Source organism: Hibiscus syriacus, unplaced genomic scaffold, assembly GCF_006381635.1.
Source record: "Hibiscus syriacus cultivar Baekdansim isolate YM2019G1 unplaced genomic scaffold, ASM638163v2 tig00110303_pilon, whole genome shotgun sequence".
Taxonomy (NCBI): domain Eukaryota; kingdom Viridiplantae; phylum Streptophyta; class Magnoliopsida; order Malvales; family Malvaceae; genus Hibiscus; species Hibiscus syriacus.
In genome coordinates this window covers 156,746-178,855 of record NW_024062672.1, presented here as the reverse complement: position 1 = coordinate 178,855, position 22,110 = coordinate 156,746, and the positions used below count along the sequence as shown (strand labels likewise).

At 32.9% G+C, this 22,110-nt stretch overlaps 2 protein-coding genes across 3 annotated transcripts; one reads left to right on the top strand and one right to left on the bottom strand.

The window, feature by feature from the left end:
• Positions 1-16,677: 16,677 nt before the first annotated feature.
• LOC120116824 (copper transporter 2-like) lies at positions 16,678-17,300 on the top strand. Its single transcript, XM_039137240.1, has one exon. It carries the CDS (start codon positions 16,809-16,811, stop codon positions 17,232-17,234), a length of 426 nt encoding a protein of 141 aa, XP_038993171.1. The 5' UTR covers positions 16,678-16,808; the 3' UTR covers positions 17,235-17,300.
• Positions 17,301-19,467: 2,167 nt separating this feature from the next.
• Positions 19,468-21,344, bottom strand: LOC120116716. Of its 2 annotated transcripts, none has more exons than XM_039137122.1 (5): positions 20,846-21,344; positions 20,503-20,757; positions 20,137-20,401; positions 19,956-20,053; positions 19,468-19,849 (listed from the first exon to the last, which is right to left on the bottom strand). In XM_039137122.1, exons 1-5 carry the CDS (start codon positions 21,131-21,133, stop codon positions 19,754-19,756), a joined length of 1,002 nt encoding a protein of 333 aa, XP_038993053.1. In that variant the 5' UTR covers positions 21,134-21,344; the 3' UTR covers positions 19,468-19,753. The 2 variants fall into 2 exon arrangements, with proteins under 2 accessions (XP_038993053.1, XP_038993054.1); XM_039137123.1 differs by having other exon boundaries at positions 19,934-20,053; positions 20,846-21,343.
• Between the last annotated feature and the right edge of the window lie 766 nt (positions 21,345-22,110).

The following is a 22,110-nucleotide window of genomic DNA, read 5'->3' as shown; positions in this document are numbered from 1 at the left end:
TTAGGGAATAAAATCAAATGAAAGTGAGACAGACTCAGTCAGTAGGATCTGTTGAGGGCAGAACACAACAGAGACATTGTCAGACTTGTGGAAAATACCATGGTGGAATATGTATAATGGTTTCTGGAGCTTGTTTTTGATGTGGTGAAACGGGACATTTCGTAAAAGATTGTCCATTTGGAACAAAAGGGCCAGTACAATCGGAGCGATATGCTTCGATGTCTCAGAGAGGAAGAGGTAGAGGAAGAAGCCAACTTGAATCCTCTACTCAACAGGAAATACGCTCCACTGCTCGAGTGTATAATATTAATACTAATGAAGATTTTAATGATCCAGAGATAATAGCAGGTACTTTTCTACGATATAATAGATACATTATACTATTGTTTGATATGGGTTTGCATATTCATCGATTAGAAGTAATTTTGTGAAAGAATTGAGAATGTAATTAGAAATTATTTATAGTGATGTAGTAATGACAACCTTATTAGGGCAGAGTGTTTGAGTAAGTAGGATATGTTGAAGGTGTCCCATTAGAATTCAAGGAAAATGTTAATAAAAGAATTAAGCAATGAAGTGAAGTTTATGATATCACGAAAGATTTATTGAAGAAGTAATAGGTGAAAATGAATAGTAGAAGTATAGAAAGTATTTTAGCTCCTTGTGCAATGAAAATTCGAGGACGAATTTTCTTATAAGGAGGGGAGAGTTGTAACATCCCAAACTATGGGTTAGTGACTTAATTGTAAAGTTTTAGAATTTGGTGATTAAAGTAGAAGAATGGATTAGTTCAATGATTTATCTGGAAATAAATCCTAAAAGTTGTTAGTAATTATTAAAGGAATTAAAAAGCAAAATGGTCTTTTTATCTAAAAGATAATTATCTTATCTCTTTATTAAGAGATAAGCATGTAGGGAGATATTTCTCCATAACTTCTTCTCCTTCTTCTTCCTCTCCTCCCGTATCTCCAAGCTCAAAGGTGGGTCTTCTACTTAGTTAATTATTTGTTAAGTTTAAGATTGGGTTTTGATCATTAGATGATAACTAAGCTTAAGGAAAGCTTAAGTTATCTTAAGATCAAAAGATAAAGGAGATAGAGAAGATTAAAGATTAGAGGTTCTTGAATGAAATATTGGAATAGAGTTCATAACAAGAATTGAAAGTTGGATTTGACTTGTTATCAATCTAAGTAAGAGATATGAAGTAATAGAATTGGATTTGAAACATGTTACAAAATTGATGTAATTATTGAATTACATATGGAATATAGGATTTTGAGGTTTAAAATGAAATAAATGAATATAGATTGGTTTAAGAATGTGTACTAGAGTTAAGAATGAAAAAGGGGATGAAACATGAAGGATTTAATCCAAAATGAATGAATTTTCGGGTTCAAAAAGAGGATTCTGGGTAGAGTGCGTCGATGCATATTCATTGTGCATCGATGCATCAAGGTTAAAACCCAGAAATCGTTTGAAGGTGTATCGATGCACAAGAAGTGCATCGATGCGCTCTTTTAAAATAAATACATCGAATGCAATTCGTGCATCGATGCATAAGTAGTGCATCGATGCATCCCATTAATAATGAAACATCGAATACATTTTATGCACCAATGCATTAGTAGTGCATCGATGCATACCTTCATTAAAAGATGAAATTGACTTTTCTCTTAGTCTAAAGAGTGAACCATTAGAGTATATTAGTTATGATACTGATATAGATCTATGTATGATTATGTAGATATAGAACGTGATCCCGTTCCAAATCAACTGAAGGATTATAATCGAATCAAAGCAAAGCTAAGGTGAGTGCAATTTAATTTGTACTTATATTATTGAATAAACATTTGGCTTGCGATGAGTCAGTGATGGAGTTACTATGGTAAGAAGTAACTCCTAAAATGTTATTTGATTGGTGATCAATGTTATGATTTGTGTGATTATGAGATATATAAGTTATATGGAAAGTATATGTGAAATAAGATATGAGCTTATATGAATATGTAATATGAATAAAGCTATAAGAAATGATTTATGTGAATACATGCATTTGTGATGCGTGTTATATGATATTAGATATATGTTTACACATACATATGGTATGTGACCGAAGAGAATGAACATGTGATTATAAGATCAATGATTACACGTACATTTGGTACGTGACTGAAAAGAAAATATATATGTTCATAAGAGAAAGGATATGAATAAGTAAATTGAACTGCTATGAATGTTAATGCCCATGTTATGTGATAAGAGAGCTAGTGGTATAGTTGGCATGCCAAGGGTCGAGGGTTTACATATGTTCTTCGGAACATATGGACTGTTTACCTAGGTTCTTCGGGATCTATGGACTGGTCCTTCGGGACGAATACTGAACTAAGGTTCGGTGCCCCATGAGGGAATTGATACGAGCTGTGGTGACAGCATTAGTGCACAACCTCAATATAGTCACATACCTTAAGTTCTCAAATGTATACATGGGCTAATGCAAGGGATTTAAAGATAATAAATAACTTGTTATGATACTATATATATGCTTTGTTGTGAAATGACATGGATACTCGATGGTGAGTATAGAAAGGTTCAATATATGCTTACATGATAGAAAGAAATTAGTAATAATGATATGAGTACTGATAAGTATATTAATGATATATGTATAAGTATGCATTATGTTATATGAAATGGTTTGTGGTTTTATTATATGTTTTATATGCCTCACTAAGTCTATGACTTAGCGTGTAAGTGATTTACACGTAGGTACCAAGAAACGAGAAGAGCAAGAATAGAAGTGGCAAAGACAGTATCATTACTAGAAGATCAGATCAAAAGTAATTGACAAAGTAGGTATTTGGTTATGTATAGAGTGTTGGCATGTAACAAGTGGTTAATTATGAATAATCTGATAGATTTTGTATTAAATGGTCTCTTTTATGTAAATTAAAGTATTTTATTTGAATGAAAAGTCAATGTGACACTTCGGACTCGTATTCGAGTTGGATATGAGTTGGGGGTGTTACATTCCAGATCATACGTCCAAAACGTTTCTGACGCTTTAACTGTTTGAGAACCAAATGCATCACCATTGAGATTTTAAATCTGCAACTGCTTCTACATCAAGTATGTTTAGTTAAGGAAGTTTTGGTTTAGGGTTAAACTACCTCAGTGAGCTGACTGAAATGGATAATATCCGAAAGGCATTCTTCGGATATTCAATCTTCTTGCTTGTTAACCAAAAATTACGATGGTCGGGATTTCCCTCGTGTTTAAAGTTGGAAAAAAACAATGGAAATTAGGAATAATCAATGATAAAATGCATATTGGCTAAGTTATTTCATTGAGTAAGTTGTTGTTTGGATGGAACAAAGGCTTGGGCTAATATTTATAGTGGAGCCAAAATTTATATTGAAATTCAAACTCAAATTGAAATTTAAATTCAAACTCCAATTACATATTAAATGAATTTGAAATGCAGTGTTAAATTGAACATGGAAATTGCATAATTGATTCATATTGTTTAAGTAACATGCTTTATGAATCATCAAGTTAAAAGACAATATTGATTGAGTTCAAAGCTGAGTTGTGAGTTGATGAGGTTGTCACATTTTTCACATGGTGGGAATAAAGTACTCACATGGAAGAGATAGATTATTTTGTTATGCTTAGCTCATCCCATCTGAATGAAAATATACATACAATATAATCAAACCAAAACATACATACACAACAAATTTATACATAACAATGTTCAAATAATGTACCCACAATAACAAAATTAATCCGATGAAAAAGGGTTATTTCTAACGAAGTTCAGAACATTATTTTCCAAATAATGTACCCATAACAATGTTCAAATAATTTACCCACAACAATGTTTAATTGATTTGTTGTTTAATTTTTAATCTGCATTATGTTGAAGGTAAAAAAGACCTGTTGAAGATACACTTTATCAACGCGAAAGTCAAATTCGCGTTGCGATTTTCTCATTTCGATTGTTGCGATAGTCAAATTCGCAACACGAAAGTAAAATTCGCGTTGCGATTGTTGGGAAAGTCAAATTCGCATTGCGATTTTTGTGTTGCGAATTTGATTTTCACGTTGCATATTTGACTACATAAAATACAACTGAAAAAGATAAAAGACAACAATCTAATAAGTGATAACAACTGAACAGATCATAGCAATGTTCAAACTCAAGTTACTAATGCATGTCTAACTGAAAATGTATGCATTCACACATAAAATACACATAATACAACGTTTGCATTTAAAAATCACCTAAGTTAATAATTCTCAAAAGGTGAAGCCGGTTGTGATTGAGATTTTGATTTTGATTTCCTTTTACTTGGCACCATATGAGCTTTGGATTTTGATGAGGATCCATATTTTGGTAGAGGAAAAGATGATTGTGATGGCACTGATGATCCATAGGTCAACCTTGTATGACCACTTCCTTGCACCGACTATATGTTGATATCCTCTTCTCTTCACCCTTAGACATTATACGATTGTGATTTTTTGGTCGGCCAGGTAGCCTGTTGTCCATGACTGGTGGCAAAACTGTTTGTAAGTCATCTGGTATGTCCTACTCATAAGGATGTGGAATAGGGTAGACAATCTCGGCATAAGTCTGTCGATATACTTCTGTAGTGTAGCAATTCATAGCGTATACGCTTGAATCATCTTGGTTTAGATGAAGAACAACTTTTATAACATGGCCACATGAATAACCAGATGTTTGCCATTTCATAGAACTACATGTCTTTTCATTTAGATCGACAAGCCCATTTAAGTTATTATCCAATACTTTAAACAAAGTGTTTGAACATGGTTCAACTCTCCATGACGTTGACTTCACAACACGTTTCGTTATTTTTTTTCAGTCCATGGTGTAACACGAATTTCCAATGTTCCTGTAAATTTAAATAAATAATATTTAGTAAAATATATATTAAATATGATAAGTTACGAATTTAAAGAAATAATGCTTGCATGTTTTCTTTTCTTGTAGTACCAATGTTGAATAAAGGCTCGAAAAAACTCCATTAACATAGTAATGGGTAATTTTCGGGAATGACGACTTAGAGCGTTGATTGATTCTGCACTATTAGACGTCATGAAACCATATCATGCTCCAAGTTGATGTACTCTTGATCATCTTTCAAACCCGACATCTTCTAGTGTTTGAGCACATTGAGGCAAAACACGTCTTAAACAATTTATATGCTTATTAAAATCCACTTCCCAATAAGCATTTACAGCCTTCTAGTATGTCCATTTGTGATTTTTTATACCAGCAGACCTTGATTTTAGATTTCTGTATAAATGAACACCACAAAGTCCATGAAAAGCATATGGGAAACACCTTCTAACAACGTTGTCAATTGAGTTTGCCTTATCGGATATGATTGTCAGATTGCTAATAGGACCTATGCAATCCCTAAGATGCCCCATAAACCATGTCCATGAATAAGAGGTTTCAGATTTGCCAACCCCATAAGCTATTGGCAGTATCCCATTGTTAGCATACATGGCTACTGCTAATAAGTTTACTCCAAGGTATCGACCTTTCAAATATGCTCCGTCAACTATAATAACTGGACGTATGCAAGTAATAAACGAACGAATCTACAAAATAATATACACAAGAAATATAATCATTTAAATGTGAAATGCATGTAACTAACAAAAATGAGTCAACAAAATTATATTGATTTACTAACCGCAGCACCAATGGTGATAAACAGCAACTCAAAGCGTCTATCTCTATCTGTTTTGATATGAGTTACCGACCCATAATTTTTCAGCTTTAAATTGTGACAATAAGTCGACAGTTGGGCAAACGATGCTTCTGGTGACCCCCTCAACAATTCCAAGGCATAACATTTGGCTCTCCAAGCTTGAGAATATGAGATACTAATCTTGAACCGAGCATTCATGTCAGTCATAATTGCATGTCCCCGATATACCCTGTCATTCAAAAACATTAACTCAGCCAGAAAACCACCCAATACCTTTTTGTTTGCTTGTCTATAGTGAGGAAAAACTTGGGTTCTTGAACATTTATGTTTATCAATAAAAGTCCTAACTTGAAACATTTCGTAATCTTTTTTCCTCTTTGCAATCATACATCATGTACAGTTTTTGTCAATCATACACCTTGTTTCGAAACGATCTTTGCTTGATTTGTTAACTTTTAGTTGATAGCCATATTCCACACATTTCGTATACAAAGCTATCTTCAAGTCTTCCTTTATATCAAAACAATCATCTTTCTTGATACGAATAACTTTTGTGTAACAATCAACTGCTATCTTTACCAACTCTTCTTCCGGTATCTGAAGTAATTCTAGCATATTCCAGTTATACTCCCGTGGCATTTTCTTCTTTTTTTTTTCTTCGGGGACTTTTTTTTCTTCTTTTTCTTCTTCAGGGTTATATGAATTACAGAATGGATGTTCAACATGTTCATTCACAGTCGTAACTTCTTCCTCATTATCATCAACAACATCTTCCTCGGCAGCGGTTGTTTCATCATCAAAATTCGGGTATTGACCAATATCAAAATCATTACACGAGAGTCTGTTTCTTCTTATGAAACATCATCAAAATTCGAGTATTGACCAAGATCAAAGTCTGGGTATTGACCAAGATCAAATTTCGAATACTGACTAGTACTCACAATTTTTTCTGTTGGCTCATCAACGTCTAACTGGTCAATATGAAAATCGAAATTTGGTGCTAAAAGTTGATTCGGATTTGGATTAGGAAAATGTTGTGGGTTTTGAGATTGTCTTTGATATTGTGTTTGGTATTGGAAATGTGGTGAAACAAAATTTTCTTGGCGATGAAATTGTGGTGGAACCATTAAATTTTGAGGTTGATAATAACGTTGTACATTGTGAGCACCATAAACTGGGGTTGAAGAACTTAGTTGATTACTACCTGCTACTGACCCAACTTCACTACTTCTAGGTTCAACAACATACAATGTAACATCATCTTCTTGCGAAACATTAATGTAAGCAATAAATCGTTCAACATCTTCATTGTCGGTTAACAAATAAACTTTACATTTTCTCTGATAAGATAGCCTAAATCCACTTAGAGGCTCTAAATTCAATTTCTTTGCAACACGTAACATTAGAGTTTCATAAGTTAACTTTTTTAATGACAGTTTTAGTTGAAGATTCATGGGTAAAGGCATATATCGTAAAACACCATGAACATTCTCTCATGACCCTCCAAAACACAAATCTATCCAAACATGATCAACATTAGATGATTTCATTCTACAAATTGTAAATTAATTTACTAAACAAACGAGCTATAAACTACATATCATCACTAACTTAGAGAAGAACATACCTTTATTAAGTTGATAGTTGATAATTTGGGAGAGAAATCATTGAAAAATTATATAGAAATAAAATTATGTAAAAAAATTAGAGATAAGGAAGGATGTCGTTGGATATAGGAACGAATGTCGCCGGAGAGAGTGATAGATGGAGATGGAATGAGTTGCGATTTAGGGATTTAGGTTATGAGTTGCTGTTGATACGTAGTTATCTACCCAAAACATTTGTGTTGCGAAAATAAAACCTGTTGCGAAATTAAAATTCATGTTGCGAATTCGAAAATCGAGTTGCGAAATCGAAAATCGAGTTGCGAATTTGAAATTCAGTGTTGCGATTTAGAGATTCGCGTTACGATTTACATTTTCGCGTTGCGAATTTAGAAAATCGCAATGCGATTTACATATTCACGTTGCGAATTTGGAAAATCGCAATGCGATTTACATATTCGCGTTGCGAATTTGGAAATTGGGTTGCGAAATTGGAGTTCGCGTTGCGAATTTGTTGATCATTTTCGCAAATCCAAAAAAAGTTTGTTAAAATCGTATATTATAAGACAATTTCGGTCACTGAGTTTATTTTCTCTATTAGTAATTTTGATCGAATATGAGATAAAAAAAATACCCATTAAACCAAATTTTATATTAGAGTGAAAATTAAATTGTAAAATTTTGAGATTGTCAAAAGGCAAATTATCATTATATCAGTTCATAATATTATAATTTTCAAAACGATCAAATTGAAACTTTATAACTAATCGATAATACATACACATCCTGTAAATGCAATTTCTCGAACCCAGATCATTTAAGAAGAACAATATTTTCTTTTATCATTAAGGCGAATGAATTCAACATGAATTTCAATTAAACTTTTTATAAATAAATAAATAAAAACTACTTGTATTATATAAACTGTTTAGTGGGGTGGAGATGATGTACTCTCGACATATAAGACGAGGTAAGTTTGATTAAGTCCTTCTAACAAGTTAATTAACATTTTCATGGTACAGACCACAGAGTTCAAAGCGAGAATGCAGACAAAAAAAACAAGGTCAATGTCCCCCCCCCCCACCCACACACACACACAAGTTTTAAGAAAAATGCATGCTGTTGGGACCTAAACATTCCTAAGAAACTGAATGAAAGGCAGGAAATTCCATCCTGAATCTGGTCTGGAATGTATGGGGCACTTGGTTTGAGTATCCACTAATATTAAACTAGTTTGACTTGTTAAACAAAATCTGGTACATTTAAGAGGGACGTTGAGATGCATTTCACAAATATATATTTATTGCTTACTGATTTGTATGTCTCAGCTAATTTGTTCGTATTTAATTTTTTTATATTTGCTTGGCTGCTTCAAGGAGACTTGGTGTATATGTTAGTTTCTTTTATTTTCTTTAACCTTTAGTTGGAGAAAATATGTGAAATCTTGGTTTCCGTCCCTCTAAATTCTCTGATTTAGAATTTAGTTTATATACTTTATATTTTTTATTTGTATATTACTATTATTACCTGCTCAAAATATTGACCATTTTGATTAAAAGACTGACAATGATTTTTCTCCAAACCATCCTTTTGAACTCAATTTTAATTTTTAAAAGTGAATGTTGGCATTTTAATCAAAAGTAGTTTTGTTGACTAAGGAGATCAAGTTATGTCAAATACAATTATAAATATTAAATATAATAAAGAGACGAAATCAAAATTTGAAGAAAATATAAATAAAAGTAATGCTTTCTAAACATAATAGAGGGACTGAAGAAAAAATTGACTAAAGAAAAATAATGTGTGCTTGTAAACTAATGGAAATTTTCAACATTTTATTTTAATTTTTTTTTATAATCATTTTGAATTTTAACATAATCCAACTTTTTACAGGGTACATCAAAATTAATGTCAATTTTGATTTTTAGTTTAAATAATTCAACTCTTAAAAGTTATATTTCGTCCATTTATATTATTGATATATTACAATTTTATTATTGAGCCATTAGCTCTTGTTTCATTGATGAAATTACACTTTAATATTGATAATATTATGTTGATTTTTAGAAAATTATCTCATTATTTTGTTTAAAAACGAAATGCTTAAATTATTTATATTTAACTTTTGATACGTGTATAAGAAGAATAAAATAATTTATTTTAGATAAAAATTGTTTAATATCGAATGATAAAACAAAACTTAAATCAAGTCTTATGAAATTCTATGAATTTGTCTTTTTTTATCATTCAATCAATTTAGGTTGTTCAAAACCTCTAAAACTCATGAAATTAAACATAAAATTATATTATTTTTGGAGCTTGAAAGAAGTCACATTTGTGAAATTTAGGATGACGGTTTGAAAATTTAATAGTTTTTTGGATAAGACGAGTAATATATCTTAAAAATAGTCTTATCGGACAATCACTAGAGAATATCAAGGCATTAAAAGGGATTTAGATACATATTCATCAATTTTGAGTAAGTTTTATAAAAATTAGACTGAAAAAAAAAGATAAAAAGATATACATGTTTTGGTACAAGTATTATCATAAGTGAAATTAGTCAAATGATAATAACAGTTAATGTAATTTAGGATTTTTTCCAAGAAAATAATGATGATGTTATAATGTTGTTAATGATTTGAGAAAAATGATTCAAAATGTTAACTGACAAAATTATAATTGAATGATTGAAATTATATTTTATTTAAATTTTAATAATTAATAATATAATTTACATTTATTAACATGCTAAATAATCTTATAATATAAATTCGATATAAAAATTACATTTGGTCAAATCACACCCAAAATTAATGAACCTGAGGTTATCCTAGATGGGTTTAGTGAGCTGCTGCTGCTTTGCCGCGATTAAGCTCATCGAGCCTTTTATCACATTTTTTCCCCAAATTTTGCTTTTTTTTTCTTGGATTGGATTAGTTTGTAGCATCTCCTTGCCCAATTTTACTCGGGAGAGATTTTCTTTTTTTAGGAAATTAAATGCAACCATGGTCTCGAACCCACGTTCTGCAACATGGTTACCCATGCCCTAACCACTAGGCTAGGGTACTGTTTAGGTGAATAAAAGGAGAGATATTAGTGTATTGAATGGGTCTTCTATTTTTATTAGCATGTTATGTTTTTGGAGACATTCTACAAATATATACTCTAAAAATAATATTTTGGCCTATTATTCATTTGAAGTTTTATACTTTTTAGATGACTATAATTCTCTAATGATCTCACATGATATAATTTAATAATTAGACCTCTAACGATCTTACATGATTTACTCGAGTTATACATGTTTCAACAACTGTAATTATCTTGTTTAAGTCAACATACAAACTACTATTGTCATCATAAATGTGATACCAATCGCTCTATATATCGAAAAAAGTTTGGAAGGGGATTATGTCAATTTTTCATCTTCCCTCATTTTTCTTTTATGTTTTTATTTTTCTCATAGAAAAACATCAACCAACTTATTATATTATAAATTGAGATTTATCGTTTAAATTATAGATAATGCACCGTTAATGACCGACAAGATTTATTTATTTTTATCTATTTTTAGAAACAAACCAGGATATGAAGTGTTGTATAAATAAAAAAGACTTAAAGTGAATATGGTTGTAGGTTAGAAGAAGACCTGACCCTGGGGATATCTCAGTAGAAAAGTAAGAATCTTTGGATATCAGATTTGGTAAAGAAGAGCGCATAGACCGGGTGACTCAGTAGGGCACTATTTGTTGTTTGAAACCTAAAGACCAAGCTGGGGTTTGGGACCTTAACGAAAAAGACTAGAGAAGCTATGGATGCTTCATAAATCGAAGTCCTCTTCTTATCTTTCCAATAATGTATGGATATTGATTTCTTTTTCATTTCTTTTAGAGGGTGGGGTTGGGGGGCATCTATGGAAGTTGATTTCAATATACAAACATATATAAGCCTAATTAAAAAGCAGTCTCCCCATGAAACGTGTAAATTCAGCATCAATTTTTGGATCGAATCGGAAGATACATTAAAAATATGGGTAGAAAAGGCGATATAGGAGAGAAGGAGATAAGGTTGGGAAAAGGCGAAAGCTCCAAGTTAAAGAAAGGTCATGTTGATGAAGATAGTATGGAAGCTGCAAAAATATGTTGTAGGAGTTATAGGTTCGGTATGCAGCAGCAAGATCCTCGAGAGAATCGCTCAAGGATGGGAGAAAAGATTCAAGGTCGTTAGGGATTGGGATGTTACATATCTTGCTTATAGAAAACTAATCCCATCATTCAAAGTATTTATTATGACATTCAAACTAATACCATCAATTTTCGATGCCTATTGTGACTGTCAGTTCTAGTCCGGTAAACTAACATGAACGACAGTATGTTTATGTTCATTCATTTAATTTTAAGTGAACACACGAATGAAAACGAACAACTGAATGAACAAAAGTTTTTGTTCGTGTTCGTTCATTAAGAAATGTAACTTGTTCATGTTCGTTCATATTTATTCGTTAAAATAATAAACTAACACAGATGAACGAACATAAAATTAATCGGGTTTATATTTGAGAAGAGTATTTTCTTTCTAAATAATTTTAGGTTTTATTTTCTTTAATTGATTTGGATATTTTTTTATTTGAGTTTAAAATTAATTGGATTTTAAATATTAATGAATTTAAGGTTAAAATTTATTAGGTCTTAATATGTTAAATGAGTTTGGAGATTGGACTAAATATAAACAAACAAATATAAATGAACGAACATAAACAAACAAATTATTAAACGCTCACGAACGTAAATGAACAAATGAGCCTTTTGTTCTTGTTTGTTCATTTAATTAAATTAACTTAAAATCTTGTTCATGTTCGTTCGTCTATTAAATAAACGAACATAAATAAACTTTTTATTAAACAGTTATCTTATTCGATTCGCTTACAAACCTAGTAGACAAAATTTAAATTTCAAATACCATACAAGAAACGATTGAAAATTCATAATGGAGGAAAACTGTGGAAGAAGAAATCATCAGTCTTAGAAAATAATGATATGTGAATTCATATTAATCTACCTTTAAGAAAGTAGTTAATATGACCATGGTTTTCAGAACCAGATCGGTTAGCGAACCGGTCATGCTATCGGTTCACTGGTTCAACCGATCGAATTGGTTCGATCGATCAGAATAACCGGACGACGTCATAATTATTTAAAAAATTAAATAAAAATATTAAAAATATTTAATAAAAAAATAATTTTTTATATCACAAGTCATATTCAAAGCAAATCATAACATATATAAGTTAAAAACCATAAAATCAAGTGAAACAAAATGATTCAAATTAACTACAACATAATATTTAAGGTAAAACATATTAAACAATAAATATAATTATATAACTATAATTAAAAAATAAATTTAGGGCTAAAAAAATCATAACAAAATGATATTGTTTGGTTTAATTTTTTTTTTAAATAATCTCACATGGCTAAGAAACATAGAAGAGCATTACAGAAGTCTAAAGAGTAAAAATATGAGAACAAAACAATCCTACATGGCTAAGAAACATAAAAGAGCATCTCAACTAACTTCTATAAATAATAGAGGTAATTTGGCATTCAAAATCATGGAGCCTTTTGGTGAGCATTGAGTGAACTATTCTTTCACTTTAATCAAGCTCGAATTTTAGGCTTCAATCGAGCTTCTAAATTTTTTTTAGTTCAAGCCTTTTCGAGTTCAAGTTTCAATATTATATTTTGAGTTCGAGTTGAACTTGATAATTTTTAGCTCATGAGTTTGAGTCGAGTTTAGCTTACTTTTAAAGTTTTCAAGTTTGAGTCAAGCTCAGCAATACTCGAGTTCGACTTGGCTCGTTTACCAAACGACGTCGTTTGGTTTAATTTTTTTTTTAAATACAAAATTGGTGATTTTTTCCGATTTTCAGCCGGTCCGGTTTGAACGGTTCAACGGTTTCGGTCGGTTCACTAGTAACGATTCAACCGGTGTAAATTGAACCGGACTAGTCAACGATTCCCGGTTGAAACGGCCGGTCCGGTCTGATTTTCAAAACAATGAATATGACTCAGAAGTGTTAAATGATTCAAGACAAGACTGTGACAAAAAGATTCACATAATTTTATGAAATATACTATCAAGAGACATTTGCAGCAATAACAAAATTAAATATTGTTGTGTAATGTTATCACTAGCAATAAACGAAGACTTATCCCTCTTCTAGTTAAACATTAATAATATCTTTTTAAATAAAAATCTTAAATAAGATGTCTATATGAAAATTTTCTCAGGTTTAAAAGAATTTCCAAAACCAACAAGATACGTGAATCGAAGAAATCTTTGTATGACTTGAAATAATCACCAAATCAATATAAAACTATCTAAACTACAAACTCCTCTGCGGAAGTTACATAACTTACCGGTCAGTTTTTAAAATTTCTTTGTTTCATGGCAGTGGTGATGGTCTTCTCTGGCCACCATCTGGTCATTTTTAGTTCTTTTTTATCGTATTTTCAATAATAATTTTCATTGGCCCTTTTTCTAGTAAAGGGTGTCATGACTACCAGTGTTGTAGATTCTCGGTACAGATTCTTTATTGGTATTTTATTTTTCACTGAATACATGGTTGGTTGCTTTCTCAATGCCCGATTTCTTTGTTTGTTTGTACAAGACAGTTTGTGGGTTAATTTAGTTGGAAGTATTAAATGATGTGATTGGACACTAAATTATATCTTGTAATAAATAAAAACAATATTACATTAAGAAGATAAAAACAACAAAATTAACACTAACACAATACGTTAATGACATAAATATAACAAACCTTACACACAGTTTAAACATTAAAATAAAATTATAAACATATGACTATTTTTATGGTGTTTTAATCCTTGCAATCAGTAGACTTGTCAGAAGTAATACTAAGTTCTCCAATTCTCCATGCTTTTTCTTGTTGCGTTCATGTACAAATTGGAACCATGCTCATAGGTGTCCATCTGTTTCTTCATCACCTACCAGACTGCCAAACTTTTTAATCCCAATGCTAAGCAATCACAATCAATAATACCTCATCCATTTTCTCAACGCTTCAAGAAGACAAAAGAGGACCAGTAATATAAAGCCTTTATTGATGTGCTTTGCCAATTAACAATCAACATCCTGTATATTGAAGCTTTGGAGCAAAATCTGAACTACATCAAATTCATGTGACAGGTTTTATCTAAAAAAATGAAGGCTTGGAGAATTTGAGATTGTGGTGCTCCTCTATGGATATTAACTCTAGTGTGTATCTAATCAGCATGAATAACTCCCTCTCGTACTCCATCATAATATTGTCCCCCTAAGTTAAGTGCAAGAACTACTCCCTCAAGTAATCGGTGTGAGCCTTGCCGATGTATTTATGTCTGAACTCCGATAAGAACATCTCCCAAGTCAGCCTCTCTGGATCCAATGTTAATTCTATCGTCTCCCACCAGTCAGTGGTGCCTCCCTTGAGCAAGGCATTGGCATACTCAAGCTTATCATCCAGGGTAAGGTGCAACTGGTTGAGGGTACGGAAAACCAAAGAACTTGGTTGTCTTATATATGTGGAGCCTCTCGACTTGGGACACCTAGGGCACTACTGCAGGCTGGGCTGGAGGTACCGATAGGGGAGGAGCTATAGCTGAGGCGCTAGGTATGACCCTAACACTCTACCCATGAATTGAGGTGATGTCCCTAAAGAATGTCACCTCATCAACCATTGTCTACGTGTACCTCATGTTGGTATATATCTAGGACGAATTGGTCCTCGGTGTCAGCTGCTAATGAGGTACAGCTCCCGTCTCTGTCATCCTGACTAAAAACTAGGTCGTCTGCAATGAGATTTTCTCTGAAATTAGAAATAAAATAAGGTTATTATCGTCATTCTAGTATTTAAAGTACTTTTGACTCTCTAGAGGCATGTACATTTATAGACGCTGACTGACTATAACCCACAGGTCCTAAGAACGACTAAACCTGACGCTCTAATATCACTAAATGTAACACCGTAATCTAGTCTAATCTAAAGATCATTGAATCATAATGTCATATGGGCACAAAAATGCTCGATACTTGTGCCTAGAAATACCTTATTTTAGGGACAAAAATGCTTCCCCAACATTCTTAAACATTCTATTAAGGTCCCCAAACATTATTAAAGAGTTATATATAAATATAGGGGTTATAAAGAGTCCATAAACATGCTGGGAAATACTGATTTATGAATTCTATTATGAACATGTTTCATAACTCATGCAACCTACCAAAACACATCTATTGATCTACATGTGGTAGAGTTGAGTTAGAAATGAGTTACCTCGATTTCCAAAGTTGCTGAAAGTGTCCAAGGTTCAACCAAGCGCTAGCTTCTCTTTTCCTCTCGCCTTGAAGCTTTCTCCAACCTCTCTCACGGGATAAGAATCAACCACAAGTGTTACTAGCTTGATTTAAAGGTTTATAAAGGTTCAAAAACACTTTCTAAGGCTTTGACTTTTGGAAACGGATTGAATCACCTAAATTCCTTAAACCCCCACAAAACTCAAGTTTTTTGTCACCATAGTTAAAACTTGCAAAGGAGAGCTTGAAATGAAGCTTGGAAAGAGGAGATTAAGTTTCTCGCCTTAATGATGTTGAGGCTTAAAATGTCTCAAATCTTCAACCTTTCTTAGTTATCTTGGTGAAGAAGAAGATGGAGAAGAGAGAAAGAAACAAAAGAGGATGGGAAAAGGTAGAGAGGTTGAATAGCCTATTTTGGTATTTCCCTTGCTGATTAATCACCACCAATTGAAAGATTTCAGCTTTAAATCACATGAGAGGTTATTCAAACTTTTGGTCCTTATTTTTATATCCTAATATTAAAAATACCCTCTTTATCATATGGTGGGCCAAAACCAAGCCCAAATCCAAGGCTAATTTGGTATAGGTCTTATAATACTAATAGTTTTATCTAAACCTACTCAGGTTAACTCGAAACTACTATGGATTTTGGGTATTACACATCTTGTAATGGATTAAATTAATTTTGATTTTATTTTTTAATAAATTTTATATAAAAATATTTATAGTATCACCTTCATCTCCGTAATAATATAGCAGGATTTGAAATGGACAAACTTCACATCCCACTCAAACAACAACGTCCGGAGAGGGGATTAAAGATGCTTCCTTTACAACATCCCTTCATCTATTTTTTTTACAGAAAAAATTATTATCAGAAACAAACAAAAACTTGGAGGAAATGAATAAGGGTATCATGTCATAAAATTGTATTTAACTCCTAATTGGTCATCATCATCTTCAACGCGTTAATTTCCTCGTTACTTCCTGCTTTGTTTATTTAAAAACAGCTTCTCCAAGAAAGCTCACCTCCGGCAATTGTTCAATTTTCTCGAGCTTTTCTCCCTTCTCAGCTCCCACAAAATCTCTTATCGGCATGGACATGCCAATGTGGAATAATAGCATGAACTCGATGAACATGCAGATGAGCTTCTATTGGGGTAAAGATGTAACGTTCCTCTTCTCAGGGTGGCCGGGAAGCAACAACGGTATGTACGTATTGGCCCTCTTCTTCGTTCTGTTTCTAGGCGCCACCGTTGAGATTCTGACCATGTTGCCGGCTGCACTTAAACCTGGGACCAAACCCATCCTCGTAGCTTTGATTCAGACAAGCGTTCACGTTGTTCGGATGTGTTTTGCTTACATGGTTATGCTCTCTGTTATGTCCTACAATGGTGGGATCTTCATAGCTGCAATTCTTGGCCATGGTGTCGGGTTCTTTGTCGTCAAGTTTCGTGGTTTGGCTACAGAAACCAGGCAGCAGGAGGACTTGTCTCGCAATGGTATCGCTTCTAAAATTTGATGGGATTAAATGCCTCAACCCATTTCAATAATAATTGCTAGATATTAACAGAGATTTAGAATTCAAGTTGTAACCCCCTGTTTCCATATAAAAACATACAATTCTGGATCTCATGTTGTGTACTCTTTTGATAGAAAATTAAGTAAAGGATTGTTATAAAGTTGTAGGCCTTAGATTTCATACGGGCCAAGTCAAGTAAATCGGGTTTCATAGCCCAACAAGCCTTATCAGACTGATAACCGTCGTACAGAGAATTGGAAAACAAACTTCGCAATCAACTTTACTTTCGGACTTGGTTGATGTTTGCACTTCTTATCTTCTATCTTTTATCTTTTCGTAATTAATAGCTCAGAGTATGAGAATGGGAAAACAAACTTAAATTTACATCTCAAGTCAAACTTTTACTATAAAACTTAGGAAATAATGCTCCACCGATCTCAAATCATTTATGTTGAGCCCCCAAGCAGAGGTGAAAATCGGATCATTTAGATTAAGTTCGACTTGGGATTGGATCATTTTAAATGTAGACTATTTCGGTTTATATTTAGTTTGGATCAGATCAAATCTGGTTCGAGTTTAATTTGCGTATATGAAAATTTAGTTTGGATCGATTGATTTTTGATTCGGTTTAACATCAGATCTGTTGATTTCGAGTCAATCAGTTGGATCAATATCAAGTCGGTTTGTTTCGATTTGGGTCAACCATTAATTTTTTCGAGTTGATTTTAGTCAATTTTTAAATTTTCAGGTCAACCCTTATCGCTCTTTGTCGTTATAACTTTTGGTGTTGTTCTTTATTAATTATAATTCAAGAATTATAACTTAAAGATGTTACTTGAATATATATATATATATATATATATATATTGTTATATCTAGGGATGGGCATGGAACCCAAACCCGACTCGGGTTGGATTTTTTTTTTTAAAAAACAAGGTCGGGTCGGGTTTTATATTAAAATATTTGGAGTCAGGTTTAGGGTTAAAATAATCTTACTCAACCCGAATAGTTAATGCATAATTTTTTTTCTTTTTTTATTTCCCTGTAATGCGCAACGTTTTCTATCAATTCGAAGCATAAAAGAAAAAGATGAAGGAACCATCAAAACAAAACTAGGCTAGTCGGCAACTTTCATGGTTCCCGAGGGAGGTGAATACAATTGGCGAGCATGATATTAGGGTGTGGCTTCCAATGATTATTTTAACTATTTTTTAACTCCTTTTAATGATTTTTTCACGCTTTTTCCTTCCTTTTTTTTTATTTTAGTCAAAATACGGGACCAAGCGTGATATTAGGGTGTGGTTTCTAACGATTATTTTAAGTATTTTTTATATTTTAAATTAAAAAATTTGTGAGTTTTAATAAATAAAAAATTAAATCGGGTAGGCTCGGTTCTGGTGAAATTATAATTTCGTCAGGTCGAGTCGGGTTACGGGGTGGAGTACCCTTTCTTCTCGGGTCGAGTTGGGTGATCTAAAAACCCAACCCGAACCATACCCATAACTACTTGTATCCCAAATTTAGAGCTAAAAATTTAGTTTTAATCAAACCGAATCAATAAATCTTTAAAATCAAAAGTTTTATGCAAATATATAGTCGCAATTCAAATTCAGAGCTAGAAATGATGAATAGAAATTATTTCATCAGACATAGAAATAATCTTTTAACTGAGAAAAGAGTATTGAACCATTAAAATATTAGTAAAAGTGATAGTTAATTAGTAGTTTAATATAAAATGAGAATAAAACACACATCATTTTATTATTTATCAATCTTAAAAATAGATAATAACTAGTTAATAAATAAATTATTCATTTATTTAGACTTAATTATGGGGTCATGGGTCAAAATTTCAATTGGGATCAGATATAGTTAAACTAAATTTGGGTTATTTTTAATTCAAGTTTTTTCTATTTATGTTACTTTCGATTCAGATTAATTTTAGTATAAATTGCTCTCTATCCAACTAAAACTCACATCGATTTTGTTCGATTCAGATTACTTCAGATTTCAAATCAATTTTGAATAATAATATATGAGTGTATATCAAATCTCGAATAAATTAATTCAGATAATCGAATATGAGTCAAATTTGCGAGGTATATCCCATGTTTTATATCAAATTGCAGCTAAATATTGCCACTATTCATCAGCACCATAAATTGATCACCATAAATTGATCTTTCACACCCGGGTTGAGTCCCATCAGCAATGACTCAAAGGGACCCCTTGCAATTTGAACAAGATGCAAAACTTATTATTATTATTATCCCAAATCCCACAACATACAGAAAGTCGCAAAAGAGTAATAACCCCGCCCAAACCAAATAAACAAAAAGCTGCTGCGTTGCCCACCTGAAACTATAAAATTCCTTTAATTTCACCTAAAAATCCAATTCCCATTTTTTCCTAATAACCATATTTTCGTTCTTAAACCTATAAACTACCCTCTAAACTACTATTTTCCCTATACACTAAACTACCAACTTCTACTGTTTTTTTTTTAAAGTTCTAAAGTATCAATAATTCCATTCTTGAGGTAACCGAATCTCATGGCTGATTCCCCTGCTGTTTTCTAAACTTGTTCCCACCACTTCTAAGCCTCGAACCAGCACCTACAATAGTCATAAACCAAACAAACTCAACAGCAATTCACAAAGCATAATCTCAAATAAGATTGTCCAGGAAGCTCTTTTTACCACTATCAGTAGTGACACTCACTTTAAACCGAGAGCGAAGGTGGGGCTGAGCGTTAATCTCATCGAGATTCAAGTTCAAGGCCTGAACCACTCGAGCTGGAACCAAAAAAGCAGGGCAAGCTGCCAAGAAAAAAAAGAGAAGAAAATCGGATTTAGGAACAACGAAGATAGCAATTAGCAAAGAAAAAACAACAGTTCTGGACCTTGCTTCTTCCGGGGTTCAGCTGTACTAGTACGGCGAGGCAAGAAAACACCAGTTCCAGTACATTCCCCTTTGCTGCCCAAAAATACAGCCCGCATACTCGACCCATTTTGAGGCTGGGGTTGCAGAGGGGGACATGCAGAAGGGAACAAACCCGGAGGCCTATTAGTACTGTTTTGATGGACCACATGCTGCTGATGGTGCTGCTTCTTTCCTCCCCAAACTCGTGGGTTATGTTGTTTCATTAGTTGGTTTTGCTGCACTTGCTGAAAATGAAAGGGGGGGAAAACAACCCAAATTAATAGCCTATAGGGGGGAATTTCAGGAAAAATAAGCTATTTTTAGCTATTTCTTTCAAGGTTTTTACCTCAGTGGCCCGCAATGAAAGATATTGGTGAGGGTTTCGCGAGGTTTTTTTGGCTGGTGGACCTAAGAGGCCCTTGTTATTGAACCCGCCGTATGATTCTTCATTCATTCGTACCCTCGCAGCTTCCTCTGCTGCCGAACAAAGCAGAGTTCGTGCTCCCGGCGGCGTTGAAACTCGAGATTCACAGTTTGAGCTTCCATGGCAGGACCTAAACGCACATAGGGTCGATTCGGGAGAACTGAACAATACCCAATCCTAAAAAACGGTAGCAAAAACAACGAAACATGAATAAGAAAAAACCATCGAATCAATTGGAGAATTAGATGTTCAAGTATAAACAGACCTTGGAATTTTTAGAGGCAAACGCAGGGTGGTTGGCGCCAAAATCATCTTCAAGAGTATAGCGAGCCATTTGACGAGTTAGCCCAACGAGGTAATCTTCTTCGTCACTGGCTGTCTCAGTAGAACCCACCACGGACTCAACCAGAGAACTTAGATCCGAATGTAACTCGTACGGAAGCAAGTCCTTGTCAGGACTGTCGTTAACTTCACCGTTATCCACAAACAAATCATCGTCGGCCAAGAACCGTGGAGGAAGCCAAAACTCACCGTCGTCCAAAACCTCCGCCATGAGCAAAGAAAGAAGAAGAAAGAAGGGACGTTTGATATGAGAAATGGGTGGGGGTTGCTTAAAAAACAAAGCAGTTGCACCTTGCACCACTGATTCTTAATTTTGCTTTTGAATATAACCGCAGGTGTATAAATATAGGGAAGTAACTGTAACAAGGAAGAACAGATAGGAGTGTGGGGCTAGAAAAGGCAAAAAAAAAAATCCAGAGGAACACGTTCTGCCCTCCGTTTCCATTGGCGGTATGGCAGCTAAGATTTATACATACTTGGAACTACGTGGGGCCCAAGTCCAGCGTTTGGGCTTATGCAGATCGCAGTTTTGCATGTGACTGCCCCCACTTTGTTTTCTTCCCATTTTCTGAGGTTTAACTTCAAAGTAAAGCAATATCTCAAATGAAATCCCGCTGCTTGATGTTGTCTATTTGGAATGTTCTGTTTCTCTGTTTTTATTATACATCTGTAATCTTAAATATCATATCTTATTTTTCCCTTGATTTCGAATCAATTTATCCTGGTGTTATATTAATTTTTGTTAATTTATAAAAAAAAAACTAAGCATGATTTTACTTTTTTACATTTTTCTACATCTAAAATTAAATAAAAACAGTAAGATTTTTTGTAAAATGTATTTCTATTCTTTTGTGATAATAACATGGGTATAAAATTAAGATTATAATTCTGTATAATAGGTTGGATTAAGGGAAACAACCGCTTACCATGAATGCTACATATGAAATATGTTTTCATTCGAATTGAAAACAAAATTAAAAATAATCTGAATTAATAATACTTACAGTTGAAACGTTAAACTTTTGTATATTATCATAAGTATTTTTTCCACCGACTAGGTTTAAAAAGATTTGATATTCTCTTTATATAATCTAATCTTATAAATTCATACCATATCGCTGAAAAAAATTTAAAAAATAAAATTTAAAAATTAATAACTCAAATTTAAAAGATGGAAAATCAAAATTA